Below are 18,405 nucleotides of genomic sequence, written 5' to 3'. Positions count from 1 at the left end.
CCTGAGCCCTCCCTGCAGCCAGGGACACCCAGGGCTGAGGGCCCCTCTCAGCTGGGGCTCCTCTCGAGGCTGAGCAGCCCCGGCTCCCTCAGCCTGTGCTGGGCACGGGGATGCTCCAGTGATCCCTGTCCCGGTCCCGGTCCCGGTCCCGGTCCCGCTGCCCGTCAATCAGGGGCAGGGGCGGGGCTATGCATGACATCACTCGCGTGCACCAATGAGGTGCGGCCACGTCTGGCGCGCGCGGGGCGGGGCGGTTCCATCAGCGCGGCGGCGCCGGGGCCGTTCCCGGGCCGTTCCCGGGCCGTTCCCGCCCGCGCCGGGGCCGCTCCGGGCCGCTCCCGGACATGGCGCCCGCCATCGCCGCCGAGGAGGGCGGGCGGCAGCGCCGCGCCGGCACCCGCCAGCACAGCCTGGACGTGACGGCCGAGCCGCCTCCCGACGGGCTGCCCGGGGACACCGAGGCGCTGCTGCCGGCGCCGGCGCGGGGGTGCCGCGCGGAGCTGGGCAGCATCCTGCTGCTGCTGGTGCTGTACGTGCTGCAGGGCATCCCGCTGGGGCTGGCGGGCAGCGTGCCGCTCATCCTGCAGAGCAAGAGCGCCAGCTACACCGACCAGGCCTTCTTCAGCTTCGTGTTCTGGCCTTTCAGCCTGAAGCTGCTGTGGGCGCCCTTGGTGGACGCCGTGTACGTGCGGGGCTTCGGCCGCCGCAAGTCGTGGCTGGTGCCCACGCAGTACGTGCTGGGGCTCTTCATGATCTACATGTCCACGCAGGTGGACGCGCTGCTGGGCGACGGCCACGGCCGCGGCCCCGACGTGGCGGCCCTCACCGTCACCTTCTTCCTCTTCGAGTTCCTGGCGGCCACGCAGGACATCGCGGTGGACGGCTGGGCGCTCACCATGCTGTCCCGGGAGAACGTGGGCTACGCCTCCACCTGCAACTCCGTGGGGCAGACGGCCGGCTATTTCCTGGGCAACGTGCTGTTCCTGGCCCTCGAGTCCGCCTCCTTCTGCAACAAGTACCTGCGGTTCGAGCCACAGCCCCAGGGCATCGTCACCCTCTCAGGTACGGCCGGGGCGCTGCAGCCTGGGTGTGCCGGGATAGAGCCATGGAATGCATTGGTTTGGAAGGGACACCTTCCACTGTCCCAGCCCCAATGTCCAGCCTGGCCTTGGACACTTCCAGGGATCCAGAGGCAGCCACATCTTCCGGGGCAGCCTGTGCCAGGGCCTGCCCACCCTCCCAGGGAAGGATTTCTTCCTAATAATAGTGGTGATAGCTTCCTCAGGATGGTTCTTCCCTGAGCCTGGACCCCTCTGTGGTTTGACGCTGGGAACCAAACAGCTTTGGTTTGTCCCTTGCCCAGTGGGAAAGCACAGCCTGTTTGGAGGCTGGCAGAGCTACATGCATTGGACTTCAGATTTTTCTGGGCTTACGTGTGTGGGAAACCTGCCTTGTCATTATCTTGGCTGACCTAAGCATTTGGGAGGAAATATTTTTTTTCCTCCTAGTTTAATGGCCATGGAATAGATTACTCTTTAAAAAAAGCAAGCCAAAGTCTCCATCTGGGAGGAGGGAAAAGGGGAATTAAAAAAAAAAGATTCTTCCAATATGATATTTTTCACAGAAGTAGAAGTGAAAATATTCAGGGTTGAGCATGTAGCCAGTTTCTGAAGAAAGGCCTTACTTTAGTAAATTCAGGGGGATTTGATTTTTCTCTTCAATGAATTAAATGGAGTGTGGTAATCCAAGCGCAACTAGCTGTTAGTGTAGGGATGCTTCTGTTTGCTGGGGTTTGGGTTTTTTCTCAGAAAGGTTTTATGTGGTGGTTGATGTTGGGGTATTACCCAGGAGATGCTTCAAGTGCACCTAGGCTGGTTGCAAGTTTGAGGGAGGACAGGAAATCCTGGCAGCGCTTCTGGCTGCAGTCTCAGGGTGACCCTGGCAGTGAATGAAGAGCAGATCCTCATGGTTTCAATCTCCCCCTCCTACACTGGTTGCCTTGCCTGTGCCGTCTCAGAGATCAGGTATGCTAAAACAGGCTGGAATTGTTGTGTAAAGGGTAGTTTTGCTTTCTGTGCTGCCCCTTCCTCAGGGGTGAATCAGGACAGCAGTTTCCAAGACTGCTGTGCTTGCCTTGTTTCTGCAGCTCTCAACCACTGCTGACTGGTCCTCCTCTTTGCTCCCTGCTGCCAGCCTCGTGTCTGGCCTATGTCAAGGAGCACAGAGTGGCCCTCCAGGTATCCCAGCTGGTTCCTGGCTAACCCTGGTGCTGTGCAGCTCCTGGGCTGGTGTGTCCCTTCCCTCTCACTGCAGTGCACCCTGACGTCTTTGCTGCTGATGCAACTCGCAGGCGCTGGTGTTCAGAGAGCTTGGCTTGGCTGCACTTCCCTCACTGCCCAGGGTTTTGGTTTGTTGGGGTTTTTTCCACTCAGGGCTGTTCGTATAAATGGATTTGTTACTATTACAAAAGTGCTGTTTTTACAAGATTACTATCCCAAACCCAAACAGCACCAATGCAACCTCCTTAACCTGCCCTGGAGTATTGGTGTGGGTGAAGTAAGAACAGCAGATGACTGACACTGTAGTTGCAGGATATGGTTTTTCAGGTGGTAAAATTGTAAGGAATTCCGTTTCCTGGTCGTGTGACTGGCACAGTTTGGTGTTTCCCTGGAGCAGCTGAGAGCAGCAGGAGTAACCAGCTCGCCGAGGAGCACAGGGGCTCGCTGGTCCTTGCCCTGGCTGTAATGGGCTCGTGATGAGCAGGTTTCGGCAGGTAAAGCAGCAGAAAACTTCACTGCTGGAAAAGGTGAATGTTTTCTGCCAGCTCAGATCTCTGAGCACTTTTGTCATAGGCTGAGCCCAGTGCCAGGGAAAGAACAAGTCAACACTCCATGATCCAGAGGGGCAGCACCCCAAGGGAACAGCTGGAGCTGTGTCAGGAGAGGTTTAGGTGGATATCAGGAAAAGGTTCTTCCCCCAGAGGGTGATGGGGCTCTGCACAGGCTCCCCAAGGAATGGGCACTGCCCCGAGGCTGCCAGAGCTCCAGGAGCATGTGGACAACACTCCCAGGGTTGTCTTGTCCAGCGCCAGGAGTTGGAATGATCTTTGTGGGTCCCTCCCAACTCAAGATATTCCGTGATCCTAAGTCAGCTTTGAGTTGCTGAGAAGCAGCAGCATTCATTGTTCTCATTAACTTCAGGAAATAATATGGACAAATGTAAAACCATCATCAAATTCACCAAACCAAAGGCTGTGTGAGGCTGTGTCAGGCTGAAGTGCCAGAGAAGGAAATGGGAAATACCCTTCTGTGGGCTGATTGTCCTGGCACATCCAGGGGTTTATTTAGCACTTGCTGTTCAGGTGACCTTTGTTTTTCTAAAAGCAGGGGAAGCTCCCTGGCTGGGTTTGTGATTCCTACCTGGTTTGCGTGTTCCAGCATGAGGGAGGACAGGGAAAGAGTGAGCACAGGACAAAGGTGCCCCTTGAAGGCCACCCCCACTTAGCTGTGCCAGGGACCGTGGAGCACCCCTCCTCCTGGGAGGAGATCCTGTGTACCTGTGCAGGTACAGCTCTTGGGACCTGTACCACCTGGGTACCTTCTTTGTGGTTGTGTTCCAGCCTGATCCATCCCTGACTCAGTTCAAAAACTTGTTTTGCCCCATCTCAGTGGTTTATTTTGTTACCAGCAGTGTAGCTGCAGAGACAAAACAGGGATGGGGGAAGCAGTAGTGGTGGGACCAGAAACTTTGTGCTTGAAATCCCTTATGTAAACTGTAATTTCAAAGTTCTTTTGCTTGTAGCCTGTTGGTGAAGTTCACTGTACTTGAAAGGAAATGTACCTTATTTTTGTGTAAACTGCCTACAGCCTCAAAACCCAATTTTTCTTGTCTGGACTACTGTATATATACATGGTGGGGCTTTTTTTTTTTCCTTGCTTTGCTTTGTTGCTGATGCAGCCCCTGCAGTGCTGTGCTGCAGATGACAGGGCTGGCCTGATCAGGAGCACTCATGTGATGATGCTCAGAGCTATTTCTGTCCCCATCCTTGCACTGTGTGTCTCTCAGTGCAGTGATAATGCTCGGGGTTATTATTAGAGGACTGCTCCTCTATGTCCTTTGTAACCAGCAGCTGTGATTAGTGAGACTCTCAGAAAATACATCTTTCCTTGACAATGGCTGTTTGGGGCACCTTTTCTTTAAGAGAGAGAGCAATCTGACAGTGTTGGTTATGAGGTCATGTTTGTTTTAGGAAACGGAAAAGTAAGAGAAATGGCTTGAAAAGCCTTTTCTCTGTTGCCGTGAGAATGGTGGGATACACTTCGAGCAGTCCTTGCACATTTTCTTCCCTGCTCGCCTGCTCTCCTCCTGTGCATGAGAAGCAGGCGATAATTGACTGAACCTTTGCGCTGTCCCTGCCCTTTCATCAGCCCTTGCTGCTGCCTTTCAAGTCTCCCAGAGGCTGCTGGAGTTGCTCCCGAGGAGGAAGATTAAAGGCTGCTTCTGTCCTACCCTCTGCACATGGCTGAGTTCTTTCCTGCCTCTGTCATAGAGGCAGAGGATAGGATTATCTTGAATTACCCATTCACTAAATCAAAAAGTACTGTCTTGGTGTTTTTTCACTGCTTCACATCCATGGTTTAGCAGATACTGATCTGCTTAAAACAGAGCATTTGAACTCTGCCAAGTCTCCACTTCAACCAGACATAACTGAGGACTCCTTACAACTCTGTAAAAACTTTCCTTAGGCCATCTTCACACTCATAAATCCAGCTGGGAGATGGATATTAGATAGACATGTATGTAGAGCTGAGGCACAGAGTGGTTCCATGACTGCACAGTAAGGCAGCTGGGGAGCTGGGAAGGAATTCTGCCTCTGGAGGTTCTTCCCTGTCTTCTAACTATGACATGTGGTTTTTTCTCCTTTATCAGCCATTAGTGGTTGTGTGTGTAATCCTTCAACACGTTCATTTTTGCTTCTGTTTCTCCTCCAATGTGCTCACTGTGGTAATAACCCAGCAAACAGCAGGGAGGTGACCTGGTTTGCTACTGCTCCTCTGCCTCAGCTCCAGCAAACACCTCCTTTCAGAGGAGGGCAGAGCTGTGTCACTCACTGTAAGTAGCTCTGTGCTTGTGGTTTGCTTTTGCTGCTTGTTTTTATTCCACTTTGATTACTAGGTTTATATTTTACAACTGTCAATCATGGGTGCTACAATGAAATTTTTATTTTATTTTATTTTCCCCTCCAGATTTCTTGTTTTTCTGGGGAGCTGTCTTCTTAGTTACCACTACATTGGTTGCCTTTTTGAAAAAGGAAAACCAGGAGCTAATACCAGCAAAGGAAGAAACAAAAGGCATCACTGACACATACAGGCTGCTATTCTCAATAATCAAGATGCCAGCAGTTCTTACTTTCTGTCTCTTGATCCTCACTTCAAAAGTAAGTAAATACATTTAAGAATTGTTAAATGCTGGCATCAGAGTCTGGAAGGCTGCTGGGTCCCTGGCATGTAACTTAGTCTTGCTATTGGCTGTCATCAGAGTTGTGAATTTTCACATGAAATTTACACAAAATGGCTTATCTCATTGTGCTGAGCAGGGCTGTGCAGCAGAAAAGCTTTGTGTGAGCTTTTGTGTTTTAACACAAGCACTGAAGAGAAGTTTGGTGGCAGCGTGGTATTAAAGTAAAGTACATTTTTAAACAGGCCGTGTAGCCTGCAGTTAAAAGGACAGAAAATGTTTATTTTTAACTGCAACACTATTCTCAGAATCCCCAGCTCTGTCCAAGCTGGGTTTCCATGGCTCCCTGTTGGACATTGGGGATGCCAACAGCAGTGCAGGCACAGGAATGAATGGCAGTGCTACTCAATGTTCTTGGAATAGTTTTGGCTCTGATGACAATAAGAGTGTGCAAGTGTAGAACATGTAGAACTAATTTGGAAATCAAATCAGAGGCAGAAGTGATTTGTCCTCTATCCCATTTCTCAGTTTACTTGATAGTGAGTAAATTGAATTTCTAGCCAAACTCCCTGTTCTCCTCAGCTTATTTTGTCTCCTTGACATTGCAGGTTGGGTTTTCAGCAGCAGATGCTGTAACAGGACTCAAACTGGTGGAGGAGGGAGTCCCCAAAGAGCACCTGGCTCTGCTGGCAGTTCCAATGGTTCCTTTGCAGATCATCTTGCCTCTGGTTATCAGCAAATACACAGCGGGCCCCCAGCCCCTGAACACCTTCTACAAAGCAATGCCTTACAGGTGAAGCCTCATGTTAGTGAAACACAGTAGTCTATGTGCTCAATTTGTGTGTTCAGATCATGTGTAGGGTTTCTTGTGTAACTTTCTGACTTCCAGGTCCTAAGAAGTGTGTCAGAATTCTCACAGTGAGCTGGACTGTCTGATTCATGCAGTGTCTCTGTGTGAAAGCAGAGCATGAGGTGATGCCTTAAGAGGCCTCCTAGAAACGGAGACTAGACAGGAGTAAGGGAATAAAGGGAGGTATTTATTTGAAAGGCCTTCAAAGGTACCCCTGGGGAGCCAGAAGCTATTGCCAGGATGGACCCCAAGATGGACAACAGGTCACAAGTTCCTCACCCTTTTATAGGTTTGGTTCATCTGCATATCAGGGTTAATTCTCCAATTAAAGCTTCAGTTTAATGATGTAATTTCCCCAAGCTTGCTCCCCCTTTAGAGGCTTTTGGTTTATACTTTTGGGCCTAGAACAGTCTGGGTGTCCTTGGAGAGCAGGACCAGAGAGGCTTTGTTATGTCTGCCCAGCATGAGAGAGCAGAAATTAACAGGCTACAAGAAACTTCAGAGTTACACACCAGGCAGTAAAGAATTTGAAAAATATAAAAGTTAAAACCTAAGGCATCAGAGGTGTTTGGGACATGCATGTATAGCAGCATTAGAGCAGTGCTCTCCTGCTACTACTTAACAATGTCACTGCTTGTCAAATATTTAATGTCTAATTCTGAGATGGAAATAGTTGTAACTATTCAGATCTAAACTATTTTAATGTACTCTCTCTGATTGTTCAGTAGTTGCTTTGTGTTGAGGAAACACGTGGGAAGAATTACTTGGAAAAACGAATCATCTTTGTCATCCCTCCAGGTTGCTGCTTGGCCTGGAATTCGCTTTTCTGGTGTGGTGGGCTCCTAAAGTAAAGCAGGAAGGAGGATTTCCTGTCTACTACTACGCTGTGGTGGTGCTGAGTTACGCTCTACACCAGGTAACACTCACTGTGTGGGGAGGGGAAATGCTGTTACCTGCCTTGTCCTGGCTCACACTGGAATCCCTCCAAGCCTGACCTGTGCTGTGTGGCTAGATTGACTTCTAATACTCTTGCCAGTGTTACTCCTCCCTATTCCCTGTGCTCCACTGGACATCATCTGGGGAGCTACTTTTAGTTGTTCATATCTGGTATAGTTCCCCAGATTCCTTTTTCCCCAGACCCAGAAGCTCAAAAGCACAGAGGAGCTGGAGAAATCCCAGAACTGTGTCTGAGCTTGATAGGCGTGCTGATGAATGTGCTGGTTGTGCAAATAAATAAAGTTATGTGGTCCTGGTCCTAGAAAAAAAACCTGTTTGTTGGAGGAACATCATAATGGATCTGATCCAAAGACTTGGGAAACAAACACCTGATACAGCATGGTCTTTGGATCAGAACTGAAATGTATGCAGTACCTTGAGAGGTGATTTTAAATGCAGAAGTGTTGCATTTAGATGCTATTTTAGCTGGCTGATTGTATTTCAGTTTGATAACCTGAGTCATGCCAGTGCATGTGAGTCTGGGTCTGTTGCAGCATGACTTGAGACAAGCAGCAAGGCCACTCCCCGTGTCAGCACAGGGACAGGCTGCAGGAGGAACTGCTGCTCTTGGGATGATTTTTCAGTCAGTGCCGCTCAGTTCAGGGGATCTCTCAGCGGGGTTTTCATGCTGGGGGTTTCAGCTGTCACTGCACGTGGGGACACTCTGGCCTGTGTTTGTCCCTCAGATCACCCTGTACAGCATGTACGTGGCCATCATGGCCTTCAACGCCAAGGTCAGCGACCCGCTCATCGGGGGCACCTACATGACCCTGCTCAACACCGTGTCCAACCTGGGGGGGAACTGGCCCTCCACGGTGGCCCTGTGGCTGGTGGACCCCCTCACAGTGAAGGAGTGTGTCGGGGCCCAGGGCCACACCTGTGCCACTGCAGCGGCCGCAGAGGTGAGGCTGGGGGCCTGGGGGGGTCTCTGCTTAATGTCTCAATTAAATTGCTTCTTGCGGTTTTTTTTTTTGCCTTTGAAAACCTTCACGATGTATAGCTTGTGCTTAAAAGTTCCCACTGATGGAGCTCATTTTCCTGTCTGATAAAGTCCAGTCTGTTAGTACCTGCACACTCTGAATAACCAAGGGTTTGCAGCTGCAGAGTAGTTGGCCCTTTCTTCCCGTGCTGAGCTGGGGTAGAAGCACCAGACTGGTGCCACATTCCGTGCAGTGTGAGGAGGCTGTCGGGATGATTCTGAGTTGTGCAGTCAGGGGCTCTGTCCTTGGCAGGCTCTCTGTCCCTCAGGCCCCTCCATTTCTGTGGTAGGTTTTTCTTTCTCCTGTCTCCCTGGAGGCTTCTTTTCTGCCTGCCTTGATACCTCCTCCAAGATGCTGCTCTGCTGACTGTGGTGTCCACTTCCCCCATGAAATCAGGTGGGACTGGCCGTCTGCCCAGTTCTGGGAGCGCTGTGGAAGAGAACAAAGAACTTGCTGTACACAAATCAAACAACAGGACACAAAACTGCTGGGAAAGCAACATTTCAAATTCACCTCCTCACAGCAAATGAGACATTTGACATGGCTGAGGAGTGGAAATGTTTGGGGGTTTTTTCTGTGCTCATGGCTGAGATGTATTTCACTCCTGAATGCCAGGATGCTCTACGACGTGGAGGTTCTCTAAATGAACAAGGTGTTCTGGAGTCCAGCATGACTTGTCTGAACTGGAGTTGCAGTTTTTGCTGCTGCAGAGGGGAAACTGCTTCTGCAGCAGGTGCTTTCTCAGCCTCTCACTCATTAGCTTGCCACTGATTAGGTTCCCTGTGTGAAATTGAGTCCTTCCTCCTTCACCTCACTCCTCTGATCTTTTCTCACATCCTCCCAGTTGGTGACATTCCACCACACCACTCCCTTCTTATTCCTAATCTGATCTTGACATGTCTCAGAATAATGAAAATGCTGGCAGAGCCTCAGCTCAGAGGATTGATTAATCCTGGGATTAGAGCAGAGTTGAGAGCCAAACAATAGCAGAAACAATCCCGTGCTGTACACTCACCCCTTGAATGCTGTGGGTTTGTCTTCCAGTTCAGAACCATCCTGGGTGTGAATCACTTGGACACAGAACACAGAATCATAGAAGGGTTGGAAGGACCTTAAAGCCCATCCAGTCCCACCCCCTGCCAGGGGCAGGGACACCTTCCACTATCCCAGGCTGCTCCAAGCCCTGTCCAGCCTGGCTCTGGGCACTGCCAGGGATGGGGAGTCCACAACATGGATGGCTAGGAAAAAAAATCATCTTTCTCCATGAGATCAGGACCAGTGGTTGCAGCTCCAGGCCAGCACAGGCAGTGGGGCAGTTTGTGTTTCCTGGAGTTTGCCCTTTTAGAGCAGGTTTGTTACTTTATTACTTTTCATTCTGCTGATCAGCTCAAAAGCCTCTCTGACCAACTGCATGGGAAACAACAAAGAGTAAACAACTCTATTTAGTCATGACCAGTAGCAAGGAGACCCCAGCAGCTCTGGAGTGCTGTCTGGAAGCACTCAGTGCATTAACCTGTGCTCTGTTGCAGCTGTGCACAGGAGCTGGGGGTTCCTGCGTCACCACCCTGGACGGTTACTACGTGGAGTCCGTCATCTGCGTCATCCTGGGCTTTGCCTGGTGGTTCTTCCTTGGACCAAAATTCAAAAAGCTGCAGGACGAAGGACAGTCTTCGTGGAAGTGCAAGAGGAGCAATTGATGCACTTAGGTGTTGGATGGACCAGCAAGGTGGTTTTAGTTTTATTACAAAGACATATCCCATAATCAGCACCCCGGAATCTCGGTGTTTCTGTGCCACGCAGGGAGATCGTGTGGCCGAGGCAGGGCTGTGTGTGGCACCACTGCCCTCCCCAGAGCACAGGGTCAGTTCAGAAAGGAATGGCTAAAGCAGCACCTCAGAGCTCCATGCTTATCCCTGACTCCAGAGCTGCTGATTCCATAGGGCACCTCTAGAAAAGCTCTTCGTGCCGTGGCTGTTGAGGCAGCAGCATCACCAGCTGAGTGCCAGCTTTTATTTTCACACAGAAATGATCTGACAGGGCAGCTGACCCGGGGAAGGATGCCTAAGGCATTCTGACTTTGAGGTTAAGCATGGTACTGTGGATTTCTTTGTGGGAAGGTCAGTGTGAGATGTCTGTGGGCTTTGCTTCTTCTCACTTTCTGAACTGTAACCACGCTTCGAAGGATGAAATGTTCCGGAGATTCTTTTAAATGTATTTTCTGGCTTTTATAAGCTTTAAAGATTTATAAGAAAATATTTTTATAAACAAATTACATTCGTTTAATTTATTTCCGCTGCTTCAAGGCAGTTTGATTTACGTTCAAGGTACTTTCTTGACGGCAAAATGCTGTAAGGTAGGACTGGAGTAACGCACAATCCTCTGAGCCTTGAGTCCTGCAGCTGGAACTGGAGGTGCTTTCCAAGGGAGGGCACGTGGGCCTTTGGAAGGGTGAGTTGAGAGAGGAAGACCAATCCGCTGGTTTTCCAAACTGTATTACTGAAATTTGAATATTCATTCTCAAAAGCAGTGGGAACACGGAGACTTCCCCCAGCTGGGGGTGAGAAGAGTGAGTTGGTGGTGACAAAGTTGCCAAATTCCCAGTGAGCTGGTGCAGGACTCGCCCTCACAGAAACCCAACAGGCGCAGTCCTGTGGCAGAGCTGCTACAGAATTCACTGCTGGTGCCATGTGGTGGAAACATTCCCGTTGGATTTCTCCCACTGAGCTCCCTCCTGAGTGCCTTAGGGACCCACAGGTGCTGGAGAGGCACTCGGACCCCGCTGGGTGTATGTGGAACATTGCTATTAAAAAGGAAAACTATTAAACATCCCTTGGAAAGGTGGACGAGGTTCTCTGCCATGTTTCTTGTCAATATTTGAAGGATTAGGCTGGGATGGGTTGGGATCTTCTGTGTTTTGGGGGAAAAGTGGCCCAGTATCATCTCTGGAGTGCCTGGGGGGGGTGGGTGGGTGTACAAAGGGTCTCCTTGGCATCAGGATTAAGGAGGGGTCTGGAAGAGGATGCTGTGACCTCGTGCTTCCCTGGACACCACCTCCTGTTCTCTGTCCCTTCCCTCTCCCTTGGGGGACACACCTCACAGTTTGTTTCAAGCACAGCAAAACCAGTCATGCTAAGTGATACCACATGGGTTTTACTGCCCAAGCTGAACATCTTCCAGCTTCTCCTCTGCGTAAGCGCAGAATCAACATAGAAATACATCAGATTTATGGCTGCACCTTTCAGCCCCCATCCCATCATCTCCACTGCATTAACTCTGTGAGGCACTTCAGTTCTGTATCCTCACTGGAACCATGGGCCGCTTATTTAATTGCATCTTGACCGTAACTAGAGGAGCTGTTTTACCTTTTCTGATGGTGAGGAAAAACTTGAAGTGCAAAAGCTGAAAATTGAAATTTGCAGGTGTATCAGAGTTGGGTTTTACTTTGCAATTTTGCTTCACTATTTCTGAAGGTATGAGTGAAACTTGTCTCTAATAAAGATGGGCTGAGGATTGCTTATCAATAATTAGATTATCTTAACAACATCAAAATTGCACATAAACTCCAAATCAGTAGGAATAGATATGTTACCTGAAATAAATAACTGTGTCCTTTTTCAAACTGGTGAAACAAGTGATGGATTTGTGCTTTTAATTTAAATAGCAGTTTTATAAGTTGGAAATGTTACTGCTGTGCCAGCCCCTTAGCAGGCTGCTGAAGAGAGCCCATAATATTTTGGTCTTGCTACTTTTTTTTCTACCAGCTCTGTTTGAAAGTGATTTTTCTTTTTAACATTAGAATTATTGCAGACTTAAACATATTTAACATTAAAAAATCAAACAAAAAAAACCCCAAACCAAAGCAACAAGAATAACAAACCAAACAAATTTAAAATGTCAAGAAGAACGGAGCATCTGAAGGGTCAGAGAAGATATGGTACAGCTTTGAGGAGCTTAATGCAGAGTTCAGCCTGGAGAAGGGAAGGCTTCCGGGGAAACCTCAGAGCCCCTTGCAGGGCCTGAAGGGGCTCCAGGAGAGCTGGAGAGGGACTGGGGACAAGGCATGGAGGGACAGGACACAGGGAATGGCTTCCCAGTGCCAGAGGGCAGGGCTGGATGGGAGATTGGGAAGGAATTCCTGGCTGTGAGGGTGAGCAGGCCCTGGCACGGGGTGCCCAGAGAGGCTGTGGCTGCCCCTGGATCCCCGGCAGTGTCCGGGCGGGGCTGGCCGGGGCCGGTGTCGCGCCGTGGCAGCGCTGGCCCCGGGCGGGGTTCGCAGCCGCCCGCGGGGGCGCTCGGGACGCGGCGATGCCGGAGCGCGGCGGCGGCGGCGGCTCCGAGCGGGCGGCGCTGGCCCTGGCCCGGCTCTCCGAGTGGGCGGACGCGCACCTGGGGCTGCTGCGGGTACCGGGGCCGGGCGGGAACCGGGGCCGGGCGGGAACCGGGCCGGGGGGGGCGCTGGGCCGGGCCCGGCCCCGCTGAGCCCCGTTCTCCTCCGCAGGGCCTGATCGCCGGCGCGGCCGTGGCCGGGGTGTTGCTGCTGGCGCGGAGCCTCCGCGTGGTGAGTGCGGGGCTGGGCCCGAGGCATGCGGGGGAAGCCCGGCACGGACCCGGGGGCGTGGGGGGAGCCCGGCACGGCCGCTCAGAACCGGGGAATGCGGGGGGAGCCCGGCACGGCCGCTCAGAACCGGGCCATGCGGGGGGAGCCCGGCACGGCCGCTCGGGGCCGGGGAATGCGGGGGGAGCCCGGCACGGCCGCTCAGAACCGGGGCATGCGGGGGGAGCCCGGCACGGCCGCTCGGGGCCGGGGAATGCGGGGGGAGCCCGGCACGGGGGCCCGCGGGCGGAGGGGGCCGGGCCGGGCCTGCCTCTCGCCCCGTGGTTGTCCCGCCCGCGGGCTGTTCCCGCCGGCACGGCCAAAGCATTCCTGTGTTTTGTTCTGGTTTGCTCAAAGCAGGAGCTGGTGGTTCCCCCGAAAGGCTCCTCACTCCTCAATACTTAGCGTTATTTATGTATTTAAGAAAGCATCAGCGTTCACTGCTTACAAATTACATAACTTTTCTATTAATTCGTGCTCAACCCCCTCTGCGTTAGTTGTACCTCTGGTTTCTATGTTAACCAGCCCGCAGGCCCAGCCCTTCCCTCCGTCTGAGGCCGGGGTGCCCTAGGCCTGGGTGGTCAGCGGGTCAGTGGTCGCGCTGTCCCACTGTTGGAATTGCCTTTCCCCAGGGACGGCTCCGCGCTGCTGCCTCCACTCCTGGTGGCTCCCGCCCAGACAGCCCATTCATCTTGGCATTGTCTTCACTTTTCCTTAAAACAAATGATTAGCCAAGCGTGCAAGGTTCACAATGTGATTGCTTAATCATAACGGTCCTGCTACAGCTACTGATTAACAACTGAAAAACACCAGCAAAGTTTGATTCAGATCTTGAGGGGCTCGATATCACTGTCTTGTGGCATCTCCATGGGTTCCTTGTGTTTGCCTGCTCCTAAAGCCTCTTGGAGGGGTAATGGGCCGTTCCCTGTCCCACTGTGCAGCTCGAGGACCCTCACTTGTCCAAACACAGCTGAAACAGGAGTTTCCTCGTGTACTCTCTGCCCTTCCACGCAGAGAACTGCTTCTGAATGGTTTTAAACATGACCCAAATCTTCCCTCACTCCCGGGATGGTCAGGTCACGCTGCACTAACACCACGCTGCTCACTCCTGGAAAAGCTGAATCTCCACTGGCAGGAGCCATCGCGCTTCCACAGGGTTCCAGCTGCTTGGAAAAATCAGTTACCCTCATCTTCCCTCTGCACAATTCCAAATGCTACAAGAGAACATTTGTGTGGAGCTTTTGCTTTAAAATCCTACCAGAAAACCTGAACTACGAATGTTACCAGAATTATTTTTCTCTATTTTTTGTTTGTTTGCTTTTGACCCAAGGGCCTGTGAGTGCATTAACCTGGCTGGTGGAGCTTCCAGAGCTTTAAACGAGTTCAGATTTGAACAACTTCTTTGCTTGAAAACCTTCAGGCTTCCTGCCTGCAAGGTCCCAAATTCCTGTGTTCCTAGTGGGAGGCCTTATGGACCGCAGAGGGGGAGATTTGCTAAATAAATAACACACAGGAGACACATCTTTAGTTGTGTTTTGGTGGGTTTTTTCCCAGCAGTTGTACATCAGTGGTCAGCGGGTTTCACAGCTGTGTAGAAGTAGGTCAGCACTCTGCTAAGGCCTCTTACAGTGAGACTTCAGTGTCTCAAATTTTGGGGGCCCTAATTTTTTGGGGTCTCACCCATCCATCCTCCCTCACCCCAGACCTGTGGCTGCTCCATTCCTGTGGCACAGCCCAAGTCTTTGCTGCTGCTCAGCTTGGTTTTCCTGTGTGATCACATAACCATCCCCTTTGGCTCCTCCCAGGCTGTAGTATCAAATTTAATCTTCTTGTGATCTTCTCAAAGCTGTTCACCTGCCTTTGTCTGTCTCCTCGTTTCCTCCCGCATCAAAGGTGGGGTTGTTTCTGCCCTCCCTGCTCTGCCTTTGTTTTCAGCGTGTCTGTCCTTTGGCTTCCTTTCACCCCTATCCCAGCCCCATTCAGGCTGCTTCTAAAACACTCTTTTTATGGGGAATCAAGTGAACTTCAATAGGCATTGCTCAAAAACCGGCAGTTTCTGTTCTTTCTCTAAGCCTGGTTTTTATGTCCACACTGATGTTGCAAGTCCTGTAAAACAGGGAACATGGCAAGTCTGGAGAGGCTGGCACAGCTTCTGCAACTGATCACTATTAAATATATATCTATATTTTCTTGCCCGTGGTGTCTGATAATAGAGGTGTAAGTTCCCAAACTGTTTTAAGAGATTGGATTTAGTGTGGCTGTAACCGCTCTACATTTTTTCTTAAAATTTTGTCTTGCTCTTCCTTCCATCAATAGACAACAAAGTTCACAAGTCCTTTGGATATACCTGTGGAGTTCGTAGAAAAGAATGTAAAACTGAGAGGGAAATTACATCACATCACAGAGAAGGGCCTGGAAGTTGAGCACATTCCCATCAGCATTCCTTTCATCACAGCCATCCAGAGAAAATGTGAGTAATGAGGAAAAGAGTGTGAAGTGCAAGGGCAGAAATGAAATGTGCTGCTCTTAGAGTGGCTGCAAGCTTGAGAGGAAGGGCTGAGGCACATTTCCAGCTCTGCCTTTTGGTCTTTCCGTGCTTTACAGGTGGGAAACTGGGGAATAAAAGACATGAGGAGAGTTTGTAACTACGGTGTTTGTGTTAATCCTTACTGTGATACCTTCCAGCAGCAAAAGTGCGCGCTCAGGCACAGCTCATCTCATTCCTGGCAAAAAGCCTCTGTTGGGATTTTGCTTTTATTTGCAGACACCCATTTTTGGGGACACTTTTGCTGTCAGAAACAAACTGTCCTTCACCTCTGTGACTCTCAAACTGGCTTTGCAAACACCAGCAGGTGCTGATGCTTCCACCCCTTTGGATAAAGGATAGTGGCTGAGAGTGGGAGCAGATCCTTTTCTCTACATGCAAAATAAACCAAAATTGATTTTCAATTAGGCAATATTGATTTTTTTTTTTTTCCTGAAGAAGAGATGAGACCAAATTCTTGTTTGCTAAAAGGGATTCTTTTAGTCCATGGGAATCAATTCATTACCAACAGCTGAGAGTCTGTGCAAAGCCTGAGCTTTCCCCCAGCACCAGATTTCTCCCTTTCCCTTGCAGGGCAGCCGGAGGGGCTCCTGCTGATCCGCCTGGCCGGGGTGGAGCTGGCTCCAGGCAGCACGGCCTGGCTGCAGCGGGAGCTGCTCCCCAAACAGCCCCTGTGGTTCCAGCTCCTGGGAAGGGACAGCTCAGCCCTGGAGTGTCTTGTTTTAGTCCATAAGGTAAAGAGAGACACAAAAACTGGCTCTGATCGGTGGTTTTAAATGTGAGTGTAGTCACATGGTTATCTCAGTACATTTAACAAATGTTATTATTTATGATTTATCTTCCTTGGTGTGAATTTTAAATTTTGCATTTGCAAATCTGATTGCAGGAGCAACAGTTTTTCAGACTGATTCATGGCAGGAATGTGTTTCTCTGCCAGTGCCAAACAGGCCTCCTGTAGTTCTGATTAGCCTAGTGTTTGGGTTATCCAATGTTCCCTCACAAATGCCTTGCATTGTAGAATCCATGGTTTGGGTTGAAAAGGACTTAAAAGACCATCCAGTCCCAGCCCATGGGCAGGGACACCTCCCACTGTCCCATGCTGCTCCAAGCCCCAATGTCCAGCCTGGCCTTGGGCACTGCCAGGGATCCAGGGGCAGCCCCAGCTGCTCTGGGCACCCTGTGCCAGGGCCTGCCCACTGTCACGCTGGAGTTGGGTTTTAAGTCACCTGGATTCCTCTTCACTTTTAACTTCTTCTGCCAAAGTGTAGATTTAGCCATGAGTAAAGCTTGTACCTCTGAGGGAGTTCACACCAGACCCCAAATAACCCCATTTCAATGGTGAATATCTGTTTACTGTTATTATCTGTTATAATTATCTGTTATTTATTTAATTTTTTTTTACAGGGTGGACTTTTCAGCGTGTGCTTGAATGAAGAGCTCTTGAGCCAAGGGCTGGGCAGAGCAGCCCGGATTGAGGGACTGCCTCACCACTCCCGCCTCTACTGGAAACTGCACAAAAGGCTCCTCCGGGCAGAGTTAAAGGCTGTGAAGAAAAATAAAGGCATATGGAAAGACCAAAGCTACTCTGAAAGAATCCAGGAGCGCATAAGCAGCAATAAATTCCTGCTGAGGCTGAAACAGTTTGTGAGCTGGGTTAGAAGCTCCACCGAGAGGTAAAGAGGTAGGGAATGCAGTTCCCCAGGTTGTGGGATTTGTGTCTGTTTGTGATCACAATCAGTGCTGTGATGTTGAGGGTCCCTGTCTGGAACACAAACTGCACAGTTACTGGGTTACACAGAATATAAACCCCCAGTTCATGGGTTATATGGAATCTATCCCCTATCATAACCCACATGGGATTGAAGTTTTAGTAGCAGCGTGCAGGCCACCAATGAAAATGTTCTGATGCCAGACTTCTCCACAGTGATGTCCTAAATTAGCTGTCCAGTTTCCCACCTGCTAAACCCCTCCGACCTGTGCTGCCCAGGCAGGGCAGCAGGGACAGTGCAGGTTGGAGGTGCAGTGCCACTTCACACTTCTGTAATGTGCCATTGCTGCCGAGCTCACACTGGACAGAAACCCCATGTCAGGCCTTTACAAAGCTCGTGGGATGGGTTCAAACACAAACTTTTTGTTTGAATTCTGTTCTTGTGCTACGTTTTTTGTGTAATTTGTGGTTTACAACTCATTCATCTTGAATAACGGGTTGCATTGTTAGCGATATAAAAGGTGATTTGTTACGGCCGATCTTCAAAAGCTGATAAGGTTGTAATAACTAAAGTTCCTCGGGGTAAAAAACCACTTGGTGTATCAAAGAATATAATGTCAGGAATCCAAATTTTTCAAAGACACCTTTCATTTGAAGAGGAAGAACCTATGTTGTTTCTTTCTGATGGTTCTGTAAGTATCTAAAATTAGATGAATATAGAACATTACCATGAAATTTGACAAGGAGGATCAGACTGTGCTAAGAACTTAAATTCTTGCTTTATTTTTGATACACGTGTGAAGTATATGAGTGTATTACTATTTATGTTGTAAATATTCTTAGAATAAAGATTGAATTTCTTAAGTTTATTGCTGCATGTTTTATATACCGAGCTTTTGGCCCTTGTTTAACCTCCCACAGTCCCAATATGTATTTAAAGTGAAGTGTTTTACAGATTTTCTTTCTTTCTGTGTGATTGCTTTCCAGTGAAACACTGAGGAGAAGAGTGTGGTACAAAAAAAACTTCATAATTGAGCACTGCTTGTCTGGCAATTAGTCGCTACATCAGCATTTTCTCTGCTGACTTCAGGGCAAAGTTGTGACTCCTGAGATCCTAAAAAAAACCCAGTTTCCTTGGGCAAGAATAGATGTTAGTGGTTCTTTACTCCTTTTGTTCCTGGTCCTCCCAGGGTGAGGCTGGTGCTAGGGAGCAGCAAGCCATGAAACACCTGCAGTGTGTTGGAACCCAGTGTGTTGGAACCCTCTGGGGCAGCA

General features: G+C 50.0%; 2 protein-coding genes across 4 annotated transcripts; both read left to right on the top strand.

The window, feature by feature from the left end:
- Positions 1-320: 320 nt before the first annotated feature.
- SLC33A1 (solute carrier family 33 member 1) lies at positions 321-11,124 on the top strand. 3 transcript variants are annotated; one of them, XM_039557067.1, is made up of 7 exons: positions 321-1,062; positions 5,017-5,112; positions 5,247-5,437; positions 6,066-6,250; positions 7,106-7,223; positions 7,990-8,205; positions 9,813-11,124. In XM_039557067.1, exons 1-7 carry the CDS (start codon positions 345-347, stop codon positions 9,978-9,980), a joined length of 1,692 nt encoding a protein of 563 aa, XP_039413001.1. In that variant the 5' UTR covers positions 321-344; the 3' UTR covers positions 9,981-11,124. The 3 variants fall into 3 exon arrangements, with proteins under 3 accessions (XP_039413001.1, XP_010395845.3, XP_039413002.1); XM_010397543.4 differs by lacking the exon at positions 5,017-5,112; XM_039557068.1 differs by lacking the exons at positions 5,017-5,112; positions 5,247-5,437; positions 7,106-7,223.
- Positions 11,125-12,588: 1,464 nt separating this feature from the next.
- C9H3orf33 (chromosome 9 C3orf33 homolog) lies at positions 12,589-17,999 on the top strand. The gene is made up of 5 exons (XM_039557033.1): positions 12,589-12,684; positions 12,782-12,841; positions 15,194-15,347; positions 15,996-16,156; positions 16,827-17,999. Exons 1-5 carry the CDS (start codon positions 12,589-12,591, stop codon positions 17,097-17,099), a joined length of 744 nt encoding a protein of 247 aa, XP_039412967.1. The 3' UTR covers positions 17,100-17,999.
- The last annotated feature ends 406 nt before the right edge of the window (positions 18,000-18,405 follow it).

Source organism: Corvus cornix, chromosome 9, assembly GCF_000738735.6.
Source record: "Corvus cornix cornix isolate S_Up_H32 chromosome 9, ASM73873v5, whole genome shotgun sequence".
Taxonomy (NCBI): Eukaryota; Metazoa; Chordata; class Aves; order Passeriformes; family Corvidae; genus Corvus; species Corvus cornix.
This window is presented reverse-complemented; position numbering and strand designations above follow the sequence as displayed.

Coding starts and splice junctions, on each gene's coding strand:
- C9H3orf33 (XM_039557033.1), top strand. CDS start 12,589: ATGCCGGAGCGCGGCGGCGGCGGCGGCTCCGAGCGGGCGGCGCTGGCC. Junction 15,348..15,995: donor CACAGCCATCCAGAGAAAAT/GTGAGTAATGAG, acceptor TTTCCCTTGCAG/GGCAGCCGGAGGGGCTCCTG. Junction 16,157..16,826: donor GTCTTGTTTTAGTCCATAAG/GTAAAGAGAGAC, acceptor TTTTTTTTACAG/GGTGGACTTTTCAGCGTGTG.
- SLC33A1 (XM_039557067.1), top strand. CDS start 345: ATGGCGCCCGCCATCGCCGCCGAGGAGGGCGGGCGGCAGCGCCGCGCC. Junction 1,063..5,016: donor GGGCATCGTCACCCTCTCAG/GTACGGCCGGGG, acceptor GTAATAACCCAG/CAAACAGCAGGGAGGTGACC. Junction 6,251..7,105: donor TACAAAGCAATGCCTTACAG/GTGAAGCCTCAT, acceptor TCATCCCTCCAG/GTTGCTGCTTGGCCTGGAAT.